Source organism: Rhinatrema bivittatum, chromosome 14 (assembly GCF_901001135.1).
Source record: "Rhinatrema bivittatum chromosome 14, aRhiBiv1.1, whole genome shotgun sequence".
Taxonomy (NCBI): Eukaryota; Metazoa; Chordata; class Amphibia; order Gymnophiona; family Rhinatrematidae; genus Rhinatrema; species Rhinatrema bivittatum.
The window spans coordinates 7965951-7985183 of NC_042628.1; the positions used below are offsets into that span (position 1 = coordinate 7965951).

At 51.8% G+C, this 19233-nt stretch overlaps 1 protein-coding gene across 2 annotated transcripts; it reads right to left on the reverse strand.

Annotated features, from left to right (window-relative positions):
- Window positions 1–2702: 2702 nt before the first annotated feature.
- On the reverse strand, window positions 2703–18841 carry NATD1 (N-acetyltransferase domain containing 1). 2 transcript variants are annotated; one of them, XR_003852613.1, is made up of 4 exons: window positions 18638–18841; window positions 12716–12834; window positions 4978–6643; window positions 2703–4636 (listed from the first exon to the last, which is right to left on the reverse strand). XR_003852613.1 is itself a non-coding variant. In XM_029576617.1 (3 exons), the coding sequence occupies exons 1-3, from the start codon at window positions 18723–18725 to the stop codon at window positions 6527–6529; spliced, it is 324 nt and encodes a 107-aa protein (XP_029432477.1). In that variant the 5' UTR covers window positions 18726–18841; the 3' UTR covers window positions 2703–6526. The 2 variants fall into 2 exon arrangements, 1 of the variants encoding a protein (XP_029432477.1); XM_029576617.1 differs by having other exon boundaries at window positions 2703–6643.
- Between the last annotated feature and the right edge of the window lie 392 nt (window positions 18842–19233).

The following is a 19233-nucleotide window of genomic DNA, read 5'->3' on the forward strand; positions in this document are numbered from 1 at the left end:
TTAGGCTATTCCTCCACTTGCTCCTGCCTCCCATCCCCTGCCCGGCATCCCTCCATTCCTTACTCTCCCAGCAGCTCCTTCTTCTCCTGACCCAGCACATTCAGCAACCTCTTTCATGCTCTCTCATTCCCCCATCCAGCAACATTCACCCGTCTCCCTGCCCAGCCACATCTATCCCCATTCCCTCTTTTCCTCCATTACCTCCCAGCCAGAATCTCCCTTCTCTTTCTCCCACCTCTGTCCCAGTAGCATTCATTTCCAGTTTCTTCTCACTTCCCTTGGCTCCTTCGCAAGACCTTCCCCACCCCCGTCTCACTTGGCTGATCCAGGATCCTGTGCTCTGGAGATCTTCAGACCACAGTAGCAGCAAGAAGAGAAAAATCAGTGCTGAGCCTATAAACTGGCATATGCTCACAGGCCCGAAAGTGGCCCCACGCCCCCATCCCTCGCCCACCAGTTTTCTAGGTAACTGGAAGAAGCCCTGTGGGAGGAGAGGGCAGGGCACGTGCACGCAGACATCGGTTCACAGGCCCTAGCTTGACTTTCTTCTTACTGTTTCTGCAGTCCGGAGATTATTTTCCACTCGGAGAACATAATGTCCTTTCAGCTGCCCATTCACATTCCCCTGCTCTTGTCCTGGCACTGCTGCCTCCCCAGGTTCTTCTCTACCTCCCCTCTTATTCAGATACCCCTGTGGAGGAGAAAAGATGTCTGCGAGGGGAGGGGGTCTGGTTGTGGAGGGGAGATAAGTCTGTTGCAAGGGAGAGATGTCTAGGAGAGATGGTCTGTTTGTGAGAGGGGAAGATTATGGAGGAGAGAAGGTACATAGAGTTGGAAGATAATCCCGTGAGGGGGTGGGTTGTGGAGAAGGTACCATGGGGGAAGGAGGGTTTGTGGAGGAGAGCTGGTCTGTGGGGTGTGGAGGGGAGAAGACATGGCCCTTAGAGGTGAGGATGGCTGAGAGAAGTTTTCTGAACCAGGGGATGAGGAAGGGGGAGATGCCCTGATCATCTTCTCTCACCCACCCACCTTCTGGGAAACAGAAATAGAGACCGCAGGAGTAGGGAACAGGAAAAGCAGCATGAGGAAAAGGAAGAGGAGAGACTGACCGGAGAAGGAAAAGACAAGAGTACAACTGACGAGAAGAAGAGAGTATAAAAGAAAGGGGGACAGGATGCAGCATCCTGCAGCAAGGGGAGAGACGGCAGAACACGGGAGGTTGAGGAGAGAAAGAAAACTGCAGGACTTTGGGGGTTACATGCAGATGGACAGGAGAGGGAAGTGAAAGAAAACGACAAGACAACTGTGGCGGAAGGATGAAGTGCAGAGGTAGTGATGGAGAGAAGAGAGAGATGGACATGAAAGATGTCAGACAGATGGAAGGGGAGGCAGAAAAGAGAAGTGACAATGGAAATAATGAAGAGAGGAGTCAGAAGTCAAGCAAAATCAGAGGAGGAGAAGAAACAAGAACAATCAAAGATTTTGTTTTCACTTTATATGGTGGATTAGGTGCTTTCAAAGTTTAAAACAATGCATTTGTATTTTAATGATATATAGAATTGAGGGTTTATTTATTTGGTGCTGGGTCGCACAGTTTTATTTTATTTTGGGTTCACAACCTACAAAGACTGCAGTCCCGTAGAAGAGGAAGGAGGGAACAGGTAGAAGAAGGCCTCCGAAGCATGCACATCACTAAACATCTGGAGCCCACAGCATTTTCTTTCCATCTCGGTTCTTCTGCGGGATTGCTGGAGACTGTTTAAAGCGCACAGTTCTAGCAGTCCCACAGAAACCTGGATTCTTTGCAGATGGTCACCCTCGTTATTGAACCAGCGCAAGATGGATCCAGTAATGCTGAAGAAGAGTTTTGGAAAACGTGCCAAGGAGTCAATTACTCCTGTTTTCAAAAGCAGTTAAAAACGTGGCTTTGAGCAATGGAAGCGAGCCCCATCTGTTTTGTAATCTTTTGGCTCTTCCGTGATCTGAATCACCTGGTTAGGCTATTTATCCTATTTTACCACTATGTTACCACTTGGTACTATTTCTCTCCTTTACCTCAAACTCTAAGTTCCTACTAAGTTAGCCATGTTATTTATACCCAATTGTTGGATGTAATTGTATATTTGTTTAATTGTTCAATCTGTTTGATGTAATTTTCTGTTCCTTGTTCTGTGTAAACCGAAGTGGTATGCACAAGTGCATGAACTCCGGTATATAAAAGCCTTTAAATAAATAAATAAATAAATAAATAAATAAATAAATAAATATTTTAATTTATTTGTTTACCTTATATATATTTCTTTTTTTTTTTGTCTCATTAATTTTGAGTATTCATTTGTTCTATTACTGTGCGTCTTGCTTTTTTAGGATGCTGTGCATTAAATGCCTTTTATTCTTGGATCTTGGCTTGCATTGTCTTAATGTGTGTGTGAGATATATTTTGTTTTTATTTTTCCTCTTTTTATAATCCATTTTCAGCAGGTTAAAGTACATTAAACTGTTGAGCTGTGTCTCTTTGGATTGAACAGATCTTCCCAGGCTTCTGAACCTTGCCCTCTTCAGCAGACAATACTAAGCGACTTCTCACTTTCTACTGCAAGAGGAGCCCATAAAGTCCTCGCTCACTTTCTCCCCTACAGTAAATGCTGACGTGTCCCTCTCATCCCACAAACACTGCCATGACTGGCAAAAGTAAATGCAGGTTAGTAAGCCACAACTTTTATTGTACTGAACTCCATGCAACAGGTCCATGAGTTTACCAGCAGGAAGGAGGAGCAGATTAGACAGATCTCAAAGCTACAAAGGAATTTATAGCAGGTCCTGAGTAGGAAAGGCACATATTTACCACTTTTAACTCTTTCAACAGTACCAGAACATACAGAGGGAGAGACAACTAAATATAGTTCAGGTGACTGGATTGGGAAGGTTGCAGCTTTCTCCTGCATGCAGCCGATGTTGGTGACTCATCATGAAAGAATGGGGCTACAGTACGGCCAGGTGGAGCTCCACCCTGGATTAACTTTAATAGTATGTTACCCTGGAGATATTTCTGGGACTCTCTTTACGAACTGACATCATTCTGCAAAGGTCACGGAGGATAGACAATGTCATTAGTAGCGCCCCCCCCCCCCCCCGACCACAAGTGATGTAACTTCGAGGTGGGAATACGCAAGCATCATGCCTAGAGCACAGGGTCACTGTTTACCACCCCCCCTCACCACACACACACACACACACACTTTATGGCGGCAGCAGGAAGACATTTTGGGAATAGCCACAAGAGTAAAATCCTGAGCAAGGACACTAGGACACATCTGCATTGTATCAAAAACTGAAAAGGTAAATAGCACCTCAGACTGCAGCCAGGATGAGCTCTTGTACTGCAGCTATTTAAGGCGAGTGGGACTGAAAGACCGAGCTGGCCCTTAGCACAAAGCAGTGGGCAGGGTTTCACAGCCACTGCAAACAGGGAACTCTGCTCTCCAAGTCGGTGAGTGAGACTTCAAACAGGCGAGTCTGCAAAGAGACTGGAGAGCCTCTGGGGCGGCTGATACAGGAACACTGGTGTTAGGGCTGAACTTGGAAGGAAAAAAAAGAGGAAGGCTGATGATCTGAATCAGGTATGGGAACTGTGAACACTGGTGAAAGTTTCACTGCAGTCAGATTCAAATCCTGTGCCCCAAAGTGGCCGGCCATGCCTGTGATAAAGCTAACGTCCACTCCCTCTAATGTGCCAGGTCAGCTGGAAGCAGACGCCAGCACCGTGCTGGGCTTTCCTCCAGCGAGGCGGATGGTTCCTGTCTTCATCTTCCTTTTCTTTGAAGCCACAACTTACATCTTCACATTGTCCAAAGCCAGTTTGAACCACAGAGAGCATCTTTAGTTGTAACAACGGGCGCCTTACGTTTAAGTCGGCCGTTCACAACTCTGGCTCTTGGGTCCCACCAACAGGAGAAAAAAAATGCATACTAACCTGGCCCTTAGCCTAAATGTATCACACGAATAAGCATTGCAGATATCCTGGGAAAACCCCCAGCGCATTTGGAGCCCCTTAAAGAACGGAGCTAAACTCAAAAACACCATGCAATCTTTTGTGCAACACGAAGGCAAAAGCAACCAGAGATTCCTCCCCACAGGTACAAACCGGCTCCAGGCTCATTCCTGCCTCTCTGACTGGGAATATTCTCAGGCGCTGCCACTGCTTAAGCTCACTGTTCCCTTCCATTAAGTTGGCGGTTTTTGTTCCTGAGCTTCCTGGGAGGGAAGAATGTGATTACAGACAGACAGACAGCCACGGGTAGGTCTCATCTTTCCACGCAGGGAAGCTGTGGCACGGAGCTGGTGATGTTGCTTGCTGCGGGGACCTGGTGGGTCCTGTTATTGCAATGCACTTATTTATTACAAAGCCTTCATTAAAGCAGCGGTCTTAGCAAAATATTTAATTTGGGAGTCAGCTGAATGACTTAAAACTTCTTCGTCTTCTTTCCGATGTTTACTTCCTTTCAGGGAATCAATACAGGTTTACAATTATTAAAATCGCCTCCTCCTTTGCCACGCAACACCCCGTGAAGCTTGATGCAGTTGTGCAGACTCATCAGAGGCCCCTGCCCATAAAGTGTAAATCTAGGACGAACAACTGAAAAATAGAACCAGAACACAAAGCATGATTTTTACAAACAGGAGTGCCCATCATGCATGAATTAAAAATAAAATAAATAAATACATTGATATAAGAAATAAAACATAAGGAGAGCTAGGAATAAGACCAAGCAGGGGGCTATTTTGAGCAATCTGGATTGGGCTGCAGCTTTAATACTTGGCTGATTCCACTCTGTGGAGACTGTTCAGCCGTCTGTCCTTCCCCCACCCCCCACGGATAACACTCGGCTGCCCTCGCTGGAGCAGGGGGAATAACTCCGGACCAACGAGGCAATGGAAGATCCTTGGGCAAACGCGCCAGCACCACTGAAATATCACCTGAATCGGAGGGAGCGCAGAGTCGTTCTGGCTCTCCTCAAAGGCAGCAAACAGCACAGCACCACCTTCCCAGATTCATCCTACAAAAGATGGGGGGAAAACATAACACCTTACGCAGAAACAGAACTGAAAAAAACATAAAGAGAGTTTTAAGTCGGCGACGTTACTCCAATATTCCTACGCTAGGTGCCGTAGCGCAATTCTCCAGATCCAGACCATGCTGAACACACGCGGATGGGAAGAAAAGTACCGTATGAAACGGATTTGCCCCGCTGTGCAGAAAAAGGAAGGGGGGGGGGCAGTGGTGGGACACTGCAGACGAAAGCCAAGGGTTTCTTGTTACTTGGACAGTTCATTTATTGGGAGGGGTCTGAGCTCCATGACCTTCCCCGAAGCGGCGTCTCCTCTCCAAGGGGCTTACACCTGGGATGGAGGTGCCCCAATGTTGAAAATCAGCGGCTGTAAGGAAGATGACCCGACCCCTAGAGAGGTCAAGCAAGAATTCACCTCCTCTGCCTGCAGGTCTCCCTCGACACAAGGACTCCTTCTTTTAATGTCCTGTGCCTACGAGGCGGGGCAGGGATGGGAGGCAGCCGAGGGAACTGGAAACCATTCTGGAGATTAAAGGCATTGTGAGAGGCCCAGATTTGGGCTTGCGTCAGCTGCATGCGAGTCGGAAGGAGCACTTCCCTCCCTAGGGTTTTGCTGCCGGCACCGATTCCCATTCAACTCGAGAGAACAGAGGTCAGACCGGGGTCAAACATATTCTGCCCAGCAGCCCCTGAATGAAAAGCTTTCCGCAGGCCCCAGCTGGATGCTGCTTTTGGATCTCTCTCTCTCTCTCAGTCTTTTTCTCCCTTAAATTGCAAAGTCGCAATCGAAGTCCGACGATAGCGAGGATCCTCTTATTGAGAGCTCCAGCTCCCTTCCTTTCCCATCCTGCTCCTCTTGCAGAGCTGATCGCGGCGGTGAGAACGCACAGGACACAGCAGAGACGGGGCGGGCGGTGGGGATGGGAGGGGAGTGATGAATGAGCCGGCAAAGGGCAACACCACTCCAGCCTCATTCAAGTGAAGTTGTGCATCAAAGATGGAGCAGGGTTTAAAAAAAAAAAAAAAAATCACCCAAGCCACTGCCGGAGACGGAGCGTGGGTCCAGGAAAGCAGAGCACCTGTCACCGCCAGCGCTGATCACATAGGAAGCCGGGGGGTCATCGCAGTGCAGCTTTCTCAGGCAGCTCGGAGAGAGCCATGCAGCGGTTCAGGGGTCAGAACCCAGCAGAAAGAGGACAGAAACGATGAAACGGAGAAGAACAGAATGTCCGAAGGCAGCAGGTGCAGACCCATGGGCACACGCAGACCTGGGTATATGTACACACACACACACACACGTATATATATATATATATATAATGTATTTAAAAAAATAGCAAGAGCAAGTCCATTTTGTTTTTCTTCCTGAGACCAGGCAGCAGCAAAGGCTTCACCAAATATTATGGGGTGGGTGCCGCTCGCTGGCGCCAGGGGTTTGGCTCCGAAGTATCCGAGTACTAAGGCTGTAAACGTTCCAGGTAGCGCGGCAGGGGGTTCTCCTTCACAAACTTCTGAATGTACCAGCAGGTCAGATGGGCTTTCAGGTCCTCCTCAACCACGAAATCCATCGCTGCCTGGGAAAAAGAACACATAGAGAAAAAAAAAAAAAAGCAAAAGTTAAGACTGATGGTAAAATAAAATGTGCTAGCGTGAGAGCAGGTAACCAAGGCGCCCTCTGTCTCACCTACGACCTTTGGCAGCAGCCGGTCACCCGGGAACCCCACACTACTCTTGCCAAGGGCCCGAGATTTAAAATGCACTGACAAAGCAGGTTGCACCCGCTTCCCTCATGCTATGTCTGCCTTCAACCAGCGCCATTCATCCCTTGCGCTGTCTGCGATTAAATGCACACTGAGGGCCCCTACCTTGTCTTCCAGTCTTCTGGATACTTTGAGTTATTTGTTTAATGCTTATTTTATAAGACTGAACTATTAGTATGACTGTTTTATTCTGTAAACTGCTTGCCTATGTTTAATTACCTGCAGAATATCTACCTGTAATCACCTGAAATGAAACCCAAGTTTCATGCACACTTTTAAGCCCACACAACACTAGTTAGATCTCCACACACAAGGTGCCCGCTTAATTCAAAAAATCAGACTGTTCTCCCTCGACACGCAGAATGACTTGCCCATGACTTGCAAGCGACCTTGTCCGGGAGCCAGCACGGAGCCAGCTCGCCGAGCGCAGTAAAGACGTCAGTGAGCACGCGCAGGAGCTCCTGACCTTACGATAAACAAGAAGCCCGCGCCCATCGGCTTCACAGCCTGTATCCTGTGGGCACTGGATGCCCATTACGGTTATGCACGCCATCTTGCCATCGCTGCCCTAGGCTCCAGCCAGGACTCCTCCGACTGCCGCAGCTGCGGTCGGCTCGCCCCCCAGGGCGCCGCAGAAGCACCACACCTGGGAAGACGCAGGCCCCGAGGAGGGCGCTGGCAGGGGAGAGCCGCCAGCCTCAGCACGGGGCTGAGCAGCGGAGCTATTCGTCTGGGAACGAGGCGACGGGGCGGGAAATTCTACCCATCTCTATCCCACACACTTGGAAAGCCCCCCCCCCCCCCCCTTCCCCGTGGCATCAACTCCCAGATCCACCCCCGGCCGGGGGGCAGAGCATGCCTCAGAAGCTTGCAGCGCTGGACGAAGCCGAAATGACAGGGGGGGGGGGGGGGGGAACGACCCTTTTCAGGGCCGAAGAAAAAGTCATCACCGTTGCCACAGGGCTCCGCTCAAGGAGGCCGCTCCCTGACGTCAAGGTAGAGGGAGCCTCGTCAGCGCCTGTCCCTTCATTCTTCATGGAAGAGTCCCAAGGCAGAGCCGTTTGTTTTGACCTGGACCTGGATGCTGACCAGGGCACTGTCCGCGTCCTGGGCAGAGAGCTCGCCTGCTAAGCGCAGCTTGCCAGGGTGCCGTCGGCTGTATAAGAAAACAGCACTTCAGCGCACCAGCCCAGGACAGGAGGTTAAGAGCGTGGCGGGAGGTGCAGCCCGCGTCGCCCACGGACCAGGGCATCATTTGATGGGACGTAATCATCAACACAACGGTTGGCGAGGCTTCTCAAGGGAGAGCCGTGGCGGCGACTGCAAGGTTCATCTCAGAGCCACTTATGCTGAAGACATTGCAAAAACTGTTACTGGTTCGCCCGTGCACACCTGCAGTTCCACTACTGTCTGGGCAGCGTGTCCCAAGGAAGCAGCAGCTTTGGGCAATGTGCACCCAGGAGTCCTCTCGTCACCTGGTGAGGTCAGGCTGCCTTTACTTCTCCTGCAGCTGCTAATTCATGCCTGCGTGCTGATGGGAGACAGCAAGTTTGCTCACTCGTAAACAGGGGTTCTCTGTAGACGGCAGGACGAATTAGCCATTCCTAATGCCGCCTGCCTCCCTGGAGAGTTGACTATCTTGCTAAATCTTAAGCTCTGGAAAAGACCAAGGTGCTCACGAAGCAGTGTGGGGCCGGGTTGGATGCCATCACCCACCTGTCATGGTTAATTCCTCCTGCTGTCTAAGGAGAACCCAGTTTACAGGTAAGCAAACATACTGTGCACAGCTTCCTACATGTGCATCTATTTAGGCAATGTAAAATGGGTGGGAGGGGGATGAACCTGACGCTGTGTAGGCGCACAGTTTATAAAAACGAATACGCCCCTCCCGCCCTCCATGTCTCTTTTAATGCATATTCCAAGAGCAAGCATGCCCCTCCCCCACTGGCCTCCCGTGTGCACACAGAGCTCTTGACTTTTGTATTTTAGAAAATACAAAAGGTTCTCTTTTTAAGTTCAGTCTTAGCCACTTTCAGAATTTCATATTCTTTCCATTTGCTTTCAGTTCTCTGCAGCCATGGGCAAGGGCCACCTGCCCCCTCAGGCCACGAATAGGACATTTCCCATTTGCCTGACTAGGTTTCATTAATCACCACAATTAGTCCATTCTAAAACGAAATCCTTCTGTCTGAACACCTCCCCTCCAATTTCTGCTCCCTACTGACTGAGGACATTGGAAGAGGGGCCGAGCCATGGGGTAAGGGTAAATGCGCTCTAATCCTGGGCTGTGAGACAGGAGTGCCCTTCACCCACAAAATACAAAAAAATGGCTGATGGGGTTTCTGTCTTTTACCTTCTGGACTGGATCAGAAAGAGCTTCATTATCTTCTGGTTCTGAGCCCTGCAGGAGGAGACTGAGCTCTCCCTCCCTCCGTCTTGGGCAGCAGATCTGTGTGGGATCTGCAAATATTCCACAAAGTCCTTTATTAAGAGAAGGTCAAGGACACCACCCCTCGCTCCACACACAGCATCAGCTGGGGCCGAACAAAGAAGAGCCTTCTCCACATTCCTGTCCACTGCCGTGCCAGGGTACCCACCCCCAGCAACACCAGCAGCACTAGAACAAGGGGGAAAGCCGACAGTCGCTCAGCAGCGCTTGGCTCGGAGAAATGTATCTCTGAAGGATACTAATGAAAGAGGAGAGTTAGGGCATCCCGGCGGAGAGATTCCAACAAAAGCAAACTCAGTCCATGGGCCTATAAGTAAAGAATCACCTGAGCTAAAGAATTCCAAATTATCCCTATCAACTGAAAAGCAGGTTGTTAATACAAACAAAAAACGCACTTTGAAATGTCCGACTGCCAATGCCCAAAGTCTAAGAAGTAAGATGGGAGAGTTACGAGTGTATAGCAGCAAATGATAAGATTGGCATCACAGAGACCTGGTGAAAGGAAGTTAATCAATGGGACAGAGCTATATCAGGGTACAAATTCTATCACAATGATAGGGAGGATCAACTTGGTGGGGGTGTGGCACTTTATGTGCGGGAGGGTATAGAGACCAACAGGATAAAGATCATACAAGAGACTAAATGCTCAGTAGAATCTATATGGGTAGAAATCCCATGTGTGTTGGGTAAGAGTATAGTGATAGGAGTATACTACTGTCCACCTGGACAAAATGGTCAGATGATGAAATACTAAGAGAGATCAGGGAAGCAAACCAATTTGGCAGTGCAGTAATAAGGGGAGATTTCAATTACCCCAATATTGACTGGATAAATGTAACATCAGGACATGCTAAAGACATAAAATTCCTGCATGGAATAAACAACTGCTTCATGGAGCAACTGGTTCAGGAACCAACAAGAGAGGGAGCTATTTTAGATTTAATTCTTAGTGGAAGGCAGAATGTGGTGAGAGAGGTAATGGTGGGGGGGGGGGGGGGGGGCACTTGGCAATAGTGATCATAACATGATCAAATTTGAACCAATGACTGGAAGGGGGACAAATTTAAATCTACAGTTCTAACACTAATTTTTCAAAAGGGAAACTTTGATAAAATGAGGAAAATAGTTAGAAAAATAACTGAAAGGTGCTTCAGGATGTCACGCATGTACTGGTTCATATAGAGTTTGTAGGCCGCTATCCGGGCAATAAGAATAGTGCACGGGAACACCTTCCTCCCAAGAGCATCCATCGCTTCCTCCCAAGAGCATCCATCGCTCTCTCAACCTTTCCCGGGGGACACCAAAGAATGTGTGAGAGAGCTCTCCTACTAGGAAAACAGAACTAGCAGGACTGCATCAGATCCCCAAACCGAAAGTACCCCCTAAGAGAATCTCTCTTCTCTGTCACAAATGCAGAACACAGACAGATCCTCACTGAATGCAGGTGAAGGAACCCTAGCTTAGAAGTAGAAATCTGCAGCCAAAAACTGAACTCTCCTTTGCTCTGTGTTCATTCCAGCCTCGCCCCTCCCCTCCTGTTCCCTGTAGCTGCCGGGAAGGAGGGAAACAGGAGAGGAGGGATGGATGAGGGGGGCAGGGTAGCTCTTCTCCACTTGGTGTGCATCAGCTTCATTCCCTCCCCTCCTGCTCCTGAACCCTGGGGGACAAAGCTAAAAGCTCAGAGCACGCAGGGCTATAGACACAAAGTGAAGCAAACCATTAAAAAAACAAAAACTTGAAACAAAAATAAATGAAGCTAAGGTAAAAAGCAGGACTTGGCGTGGTGAAAAGACAAACAGGCCGATGCCATACCTGCTGCCAGCCTAGTGCACAGGTTTACTCGCAGGTGGACGCATGATCGTAGCGTCTGATGCAGTAAGAAGATTCGCATGTCCATAACACGCGTCCTGAGCATGTAAATTGCATGCATATCGGGGTTAGTGGCGCAGAGCATGATGATTAGCTAAAGGACACCTTACATAACCATGGGCAAGTCCTTTCCTTTTGGTAAACAACACAGTTGCAGATTTCTGTAACTTCATGTAGGCGATGCTCTTTTGCTAGGAACGCACAGTTTAGAAGTCCGTGCACCCGATGCAATAAACCTCTGAGCGCCAGAAATGCACATTTCTCCCTAGCATGTCCTTTTTCTGTGCCGCTTTGATTTTGAATCGGGCACACAGGGGATGTGGATGCGCGTACGTTCGGAAGACCGTTTATGTGCACGTCTTATTGCATCGGCCTGACAGCGATCAAAAGCACTAACGGCTCTGTGAGCTTGCGTGGCCTGCGTGGCTATTTTTTGCTGCCCCCCCCCCCCCCCGAAACTGGCACCCTAGGCAATCACCTGGTTTGCCTAATGGTTAAAGCAGCCATGCTCCTGCTGCTTCTCCCACCGGGGCAATGTCTGGGGTTGGGACTGCGCAACCTGGTGTGCCATGCACAGCCGCATAAGGAACTCTGCTCAGCCGGGCACCAATGCACCAGGGGGCAGTGAGAGGACAGCGCTGTTTCTGACCCAGGCTGGCCGCACTCTCATCACACGGTGACCGGGGCAACTGCCCTGCTCTCCCTACTCCAAAGCCGGCACTGGGTCCCAGTAGGCTTCTTGTCACACAGTCTGTACTATTTCACTTTCTGAACTGAACTTCTCTTGTACTGCCTGAATTCCTAGAATCTGCCTTCCTTGGATTCTTTGAAAGGGACGGTAGGAGCTCAGGACCAGCAGGTAATGAAAATGTAAACTTTCCTCTCATTCCCTCTATCTGAAGTGAATCCCACCTGAAACAGGCCCTGCTGACTCCAGTCTCTACAGTCCTCCTCCTCCCCTGCTGATGCGACCAGGCTACCAGGGCTGGCATTACCAGTGTGCAAACTAGATGGCTGCCTAGAGTGGCAAATTATGGGGGGCAGCAGAAACTCCGCACCGAGGAAGGCGAAGCCGACCAGAGCAGCAGGCTGGCAGACTTCTCCGAGCCCCAGCAGCGGAAGATGAGGAGGAGTCAGTTGGGCTGGAGCAACTGGAGTCCGACCACTGTTTCCCCGCTCTGCATTCTCTGTGGCGGGCCCAAGTGTATTCAAAACTCACGGCCGGCACATCCCAACGCTGATCTCGAGTATTGTGAGATCAGCAAGAGGAATTGCTGGCTGTGAGTTTTGAAAAAAAATGCTCATGGGGCCTGTATAAAGGCGGCGAGCAGAGGGTGAGGCTCCTGCCGTTCCCGCTCAGGCCCTGGCGGCAGGAGGAAGGAAAATCGGGTGGAGGGGTTTCCCAGAGCTGCCACCGCTAGGGCGCCCCCCCCCCCCACCTGCCTCCGCAAGGCTGAAGGCTCACTCGGAGCACCCACCGCCCTGTGCACCGCCCCAGAAGGCCACCACATCACGTCTGAGTCGATCTGGAACGGGAGATGAATGAACAGACAGTGGCGAAAGCCTACCTTGGCCAGGTGCTTGGCTATTCCTCTCCCTCTGTAGGCATCGGGGACCTCCGTGTGCTGCAGATCCACAGTCTTTTTCCCCACGTATTCGTACAGCAAGACCGCTCTGTCGTGGCAACCTGCCGGGAACATGGGAGAGAAGCCTCAGGTAAGGACGGCCCAAGCCACACCTGCACAGGGGAGCGGCTGGGAGAGCTCCTCGTGACGCATTCAGCACAGACGGGAGGAAGGGGGATCGGTCCTCCTTGTATGAATCGGCACTCGGCACATCATCGCCTTTTATAACACCTGTGGCTTAACTTTAACAAAAGAAAAGGCTGGATGGCCCTCAGTCTCCGTCCTCCTGCCACCACTAGGCAGATGCTGCTTTCACAACGGTTCAAGCAAAGTTCAGGAAGGGGAAGCAGACTGATGAGCACTTTCCTAACTCCCAGTTAACTGAATTTTGTTGCGACAATTCTTACAGCAGACCCCGGAGATTCTTCTGCCAAGCAGCGGTTAAGGGCTGGGCGGGGAGAAGCACGTGTTCCTTGCGAGGAGGCAGAGCCACACGACCCAAGGAAGCGGAGCTCGGAACCTCTTCCAGAGACCAGCGGCTCCTTTCACGGCTGCTTCCAGGCGCAGAAGAAGGCGCTGGCATCTTTTGAAAGAAACGATTCGGGGGATTTATTATTCTGCAGTCCATATATGCACAGCGCTGCATCTACTACTGCAAGATACAGAGCCGCGAGATCCCTGCTCCAGGGAACTTAGGGTGCGAGTCTGAACATCTGGGCTTTAAAAAGAGGACAATTCTCAAAGGCGATGCACCTGGGTCAATGGTTTTACCTGCATTAAATCGGCTTCCGACAACCGTCCTTCCCCCCATTGCGGCTAAAAGTTCTTCCATATCGCGCCTTCTTTTAGCTGCCATGCGAGGATGCGTTCCCGGGGGGGAGGGGGGCACGTGTAGGGCAGGGAAGTAAAGGCCCGCCCTTGGCTCATTTCTGCCAAATCCTCGTGTGTACCCGCGGAAAACGCAGGTAGCAGCGACTGCGCACACTCCGTGCCCCTGGCACGTTCCAAAGCGATGGCGCAGTTTTTCTTTGAGAATTTGCACCGAGCCCACGCGCTCCCAGCCGCAGTCCCAGTGCGGACGCTCTGGGACTCAATCCCAAAGGCGCCTTTAAGACTGGGCAGGAAACTACATGCATAGAACAAATCTGCGCTTGGAGCTTTCTGCCCTCCCCGGGCAGGAACAAAGCACGCGGGTATTTTTGCACCCGCGTGTTCTTGGCAAATTTTCAAAAGAAACCAGCTCTGAAATGTTTGTGAAACTTACACGGATAAGAATACACCGATGCGCTCTTAGTCACGGTCGTTCTCTATTCAGCAGATTTTAAAAGGCCCGCACGTGTAAAATTCAGGAGTCGCGTGCATGGCCGGCCCTGCGCACACCGCACGCATTTTCAAAAGGGCCCGGCCACACGCAGAAGTGCTGGGCCAGCTAAAAGGGGTGGGCCGGAGGGCATGGTCTGGGCAGGGCGGTGAGTGGGCCGGGACAGCGCCATTAGACGCTGTCCCGGGAAAGCGCGCGCTGGCAGCCGGCCGGCACGCAGAGTTTATTTCTGGGATTAGGTAGGGTAGGTTTAGGGGTTGGGGAGGAGAGGGAGGAAGGATAGGATTAGGGAACTGGGAAAAAGGCAGATCGTGTCGTCGCGCGTAATTGAAAAATTCCCCTCCCCCCCTGCACATGCAAATGGGGCACCCGCCCACACAAGTGTGCACCAATTATAAAATCGGACATGCATGTGCACGCGGATATTGCATTGTCTAACCTACGTGCGTGCCTGGGAGCTGGAGGCTGGAGCTCAGTGTAAGTGAGGCGGTGAGAGCCGGAGCCCTGCCTGGGAGCACGGAGGCTGGAGCTCAGTGTGAGGCGGTGAGAGCCGGATCCTTGCCTGGGAGCACGGGGGCTGGAGCTCAGTGTGAGGCGGTGAGAGCCGGAGCCCTGCCTGGGAGCACGGAGGCTGGAGCTCAGTGTAAGTGAGGCGGTGAGAGCCGGAGCCCTGCCTGGGAGCTGGAGGCTGGAGCTCAGTGTAAGTGAGGCGGTGAGAGCCGGAGCCCTGCCTGGGAGCCGGAGGCTGGAGCTCAGTGTAAGTGAGGCGGTGAGAGCCGGAGCCCTGCCTGGGAGCCGGAGGCTGGAGCTCAGTGTGAGGCGGTGAGAGCCGGAGCCCTGCCTGGGAGCACGGAGGCTGGAGCTCAGTGTAAGTGAGGCGGTGAGAGCCGGAGCCCTGCCTGGGAGCCGGAGGCTGGAGCTCAGTGTAAGTGAGGCGGTGAGAGCCGGAGCCCTGCCTGGGAGCCGGAGGCTGGAGCTCAGTGTGAGGCGGTGAGAGCCGGAGCCCTGCCTGGGAGCACGGAGGCTGGAGCTCAGTGTAAGTGAGGCGGTGAGAGCCGGAGCCCTGCCTGGGAGCTGGAGGCTGGAGCTCAGTGTAAGTGAGGCGGTGAGAGCCGGAGCCCTGCCTGGGAGCACGGTGGCTGGAGCTCAGTGTAAGTGAGGCGGTGAGAGCCGGAGCCCTGCCTGGGAGCACGGAGGCTGGAGCTCAGCGTGAGGTGAGAAAGCTGGAGCCCTGCCTGAGAGCACGGAGGCTGGAGCTCAGTGTGAGGTGAGAAAGCTGGAGCCCTGCCTGGGAGCACGGAGGCTGGAGCTCAGTGTCACTGTGGTGGCAAGAGCCTGGGGGTGAAATGTGCCCATATCATGGGTGTGTGGGAGTCACCTTGAAGACCGGGAACCTCCCAGGGCTCTTCTAGAAGAACTGCTGAGAGAATACAGAAATAACGTGCGGGAAGTATAAAAGCGAATAAATATAGAGCTCGTTCTCGGACTCGCAGGTGGGCTCGGTAGGAGCTTCGAGTTACTGCAGAAACAGCGTCACAGCATGAAGGCCTAAGGAGGCCTGTGGCATGCGTTACCTCCATACGGCTGGCCAGATTCTGCATGCGTGGGGGTGCAATATTAACCCATTTCCCATTGCTTTAGACATCTATTTTGATGTACTTGGTTTATATTCCACTCAAAGGCGGATACCACTCAGGTACTGCAGGGATTCCCCGTAATCAGAGGAGAGCCTGATTTATGAAGGCTTTGGTGCATGAGGCCCTAAGCTTGTACCTGAGGCATCAGTGGGATTTGAACCCTGGCTTTTTTCAGCCCCATTGCTCTAACCACTGGGCTACCCCTCCATGCCAAGGCACCCTCCCTGCAGGTACAGTTGGCATCTCTTTGAAACTTCTTTTAAAACTACAGAAGAAAGTTTATTTGCACAACGTAGCACTGAAGAGAAAAATTAATCAAAAGACCTGGCCATGCAACACAGGCTGTCAGGGAGTCGGATGTGAAGCCAACTCCCACACAAGTATTTATAAACTCCTGCAAGCCACAGGATTGAATCACATGCTCGCCACAACTTTCCCACAAGAAATATCTGATCGTTTACTCGCTTCTGTTGACACAATCTTCCAAAGCCATGGAAAAGTAGAGGAGAGCCCAGGCGACAGGCTCCCGGAGTGAGAGGGGAGGAGAGAGCCCGTGGGGGGGGGGGGGGGGGGGGGGGGGGTGCAGGAGAGCGGCTCCTGGGCTACACGATGGATGGGAAGAAGCAATCCGTGGGTGGCCGGTTCTTGCTGCCCCACTGCAGAGGAGTCAGGGCAGGGTGTCAGACGCCCCCGTGCTCACAGAAAGATTACGTGGTGCCCCCTGGGCCTTGACCCTCTGGGCAGTCACTCTCTTTGCCCAGCCCTTGTAATGGCCCTCGGTGGCAAACTGAGAAGAGAGAACGCAGCTCAGCTGTCCAAAGCCTTTCTCCGAATGTTCGTGAGTTTCCACATTCACAGGCCGATGCAATACGGGCGCGCTACAACCGTGCGTCCAAACTGGACACCCGCTTTCCTAACGCGCACCCATCCACCCCCTCTCCCGAGCACGCGACGCGGTAGGCAAATGAGCCGCTGTGTTAAAAAGGAGGCGCTAGGGGAAAATTGTGCGTCCTTAGCACCTCCCCGGCAGCGGGCGCCCAGGAGAGGTGGCTGTCAGTGGGTTAGGGAAACGGACGCTCTCAAGACTTAACGCTTGCTCCAGGGCTGGCGTTAATTTTTTACAGTAAAAATGTGAGTGTCGGACGCACGTTTATTTTTTACATAAGTGAGTAATAGTTAATAGCCTCATAAACATGAATTTACATGTGATGAGTGCTATGAGCTACGTGCTACTAATCTTATTGCATAAGGGGTTGCGGATGCGCATCTAAAATGCACGTCCAAGCGCTCATTAACTTGTGCACTGGGCTCAGCGCATGATATTGCATCGGCCTGTCAATGTGTACGTACAAAAAAAAGTTAAAACCTCCTACATCCCTCCCTCAGTTTTCTCACCCTACATCTTCACTCTCCCCTGACTCATCTACAACGAGCTGACTGGGGAGTGCAGACTCCGGCTTTTATGCTCCAGCCTCCGTGCTCCCAGGCAGGGCTCCAGCTCTCGTCACCTCCCATCCAGCTCCAGACTCCGTGCTCCCAGACAGGGGGTTCCAGTTCTCACTGCCTCACATCCATCTCCAGCCTCCATGCTCCCAGGCAGAGCTCCAGTTCTTGCCACCACAGTGATGCCAGGCTCTACTCTCTCTGTTCCCAGATAGGGCTCCAGCTATTACCATCTCACATCCAGTTCCAGCCTCCGTGCTCCCAGGCAGGGCTCCAGCTCTCGCCACCACAGCGACGCCAGACTCTGGCCTCCCTGCTCCCAGACAGGGCTCCAGCTATTACCACCTCAAGTCATACTGAGCGGGGCTTGCAAGAATAACAAAGCACTTCCCAATAATTAATTTTTCCCTGTATACTGAGAGAGGTGACTTCCAGTCCTCAGAACAAGACAGGTTTCCATATTTTCATATGAAAATCGCAAGCTCAATAAAGCAGAGAAAGCAACAGCAGAGTACTGAAGATAATTTAAGGCAGCGTTTCCCAACCAGTGCGCCATGGCACTACCTATGGAAAGACAGGTCAAGTGCCAAGAGTGCAGAAAGATACAGATAACCCCCGGATAGGTGGCCAGTGTATAATTACAGGAAGAAGCTCTCTTTAGTACAATGCAAGTATTCGGAACAGCACTAGCTGTACATTTCAGCTCGGAGATCCTTACCATAGCACCTCGCCTGCGGAGTTTGTGATTCATTTTTGTGATGGCATGCACCAGACAAACCCATTTGGATGGACACTGACCTGAGAGTGGCTGAGAGGAGGTGGTAAATAAGATGCACTGCCAGCTTTTACAAGAGATTTTTTTTTCTCTCTGGGCCTGCAAAAGCATTGTAAAAGCTGAGAACACCACAGCCTGGGTGAATTCCTACAAGATCGCCCCTTCTTGTGCAGAAAAGTTTCAAATTAGAATTTCGAGAAAAACAAACCAAAAAAAAAAATTCAGGAACACTCCGATGTGAAATTTCACAGGAAAAAAAAAAAAGAGCCTGAGAATAAATGTAAGATAAAGAGCCATTAATAAAGCAGAGGTGGTGCTCTGAGAAGAGCTGAGCAACAACAAAGGCCAACTCTGCCAGAGTACAGAAAGTCAGAAAGCAGCGCCCGGGGCTCACTCCTTACCCTGCCAAGACTGCACCCAGGTGACCTTTACTTTGCATCATGTTTGAGAGGTAGGGGCAAGAAGCAGCTGTCACAGACCGACTCCCTGGCGCCACGCACCACAACGATAACCGCCCCCTCCCTGGAGCCCGCAGACCTTCCGAGGATCGGGCTGAGCCTTACAGGGCGCTCTCCGGGCCCAGCGCTCCCGCTTCACTCGTGCAAACAAAAGCGATGGGGGGGGGGGGGGCAGGAGGAGGAGGAGAAGCCGGAGCGCGCTCGGCTCCCCAGCGGCGCCTGCGTACGCACCGTTCAGCCGGACCGTGAACTGCCTGCGCTTGCGATCGTGCTCCACGCGGATCGGGGAGCCCAGCTCCGGGGCGCCGGAGTGAGCCATGCGGGAGAAGGCCTGGCGTCGCCCCTCAGCGCAGGCTCATGGTCTCCCCCCCTCCGGCCGCTGACCCCCGCGGCCGCCGCGGAGAGCCCGAACCCAGGAAATCAGCTGCGAGGTCACGTGCCGGGCCGCCAGCCAATCGCCGCGCCGGCTTTTTGTTTTTGCTACATTCTGTTCGACTCTTAAAGAGACAGCGCCGCACTGGGGCCTGCACAGCTCCGGCTGCTTTTACTCCACTACATTTCTTCTTCTTATTATTATTCTTTCTACTTGTTGCTACCGTGTGCATCTTTGATAACTGCACAGGTGCCAGTGTTGTTGAGTAAACTTCTTTATGATCAGGAAGGGATCGTTTGCCCTTTCTCCCCTCCCCAATCGTTTTGAAAACGTGGCTCCTGGGGTTAACTGGAGTAAAATTCAGCAGCCTGTTATTATGCTCAGCATCCCTGAGACCCCCCGCCCCCCCCCCAGACTCCCACTACAGCAACAGATTATTATAATCATTATTATT

Bases quoted from the DNA above. Each gene is read 5' to 3' on its own strand.
- NATD1 (XM_029576617.1), bottom strand. From the start codon at position 18,725: ATGGCTCACTCCGGCGCCCCGGAGCTGGGCTCCCCGATCCGCGTGGAG. The intron at 12,835-18,637 runs GTGCGTACGCAG...TGTTCCCGGCAG, and splicing joins GTTCACGGTCCGGCTGAACG to GTTGCCACGACAGAGCGGTC. The intron at 6,644-12,715 runs GTAGGCTTTCGC...TCTTTTTCCCAG, and splicing joins TAGCCAAGCACCTGGCCAAG to GCAGCGATGGATTTCGTGGT.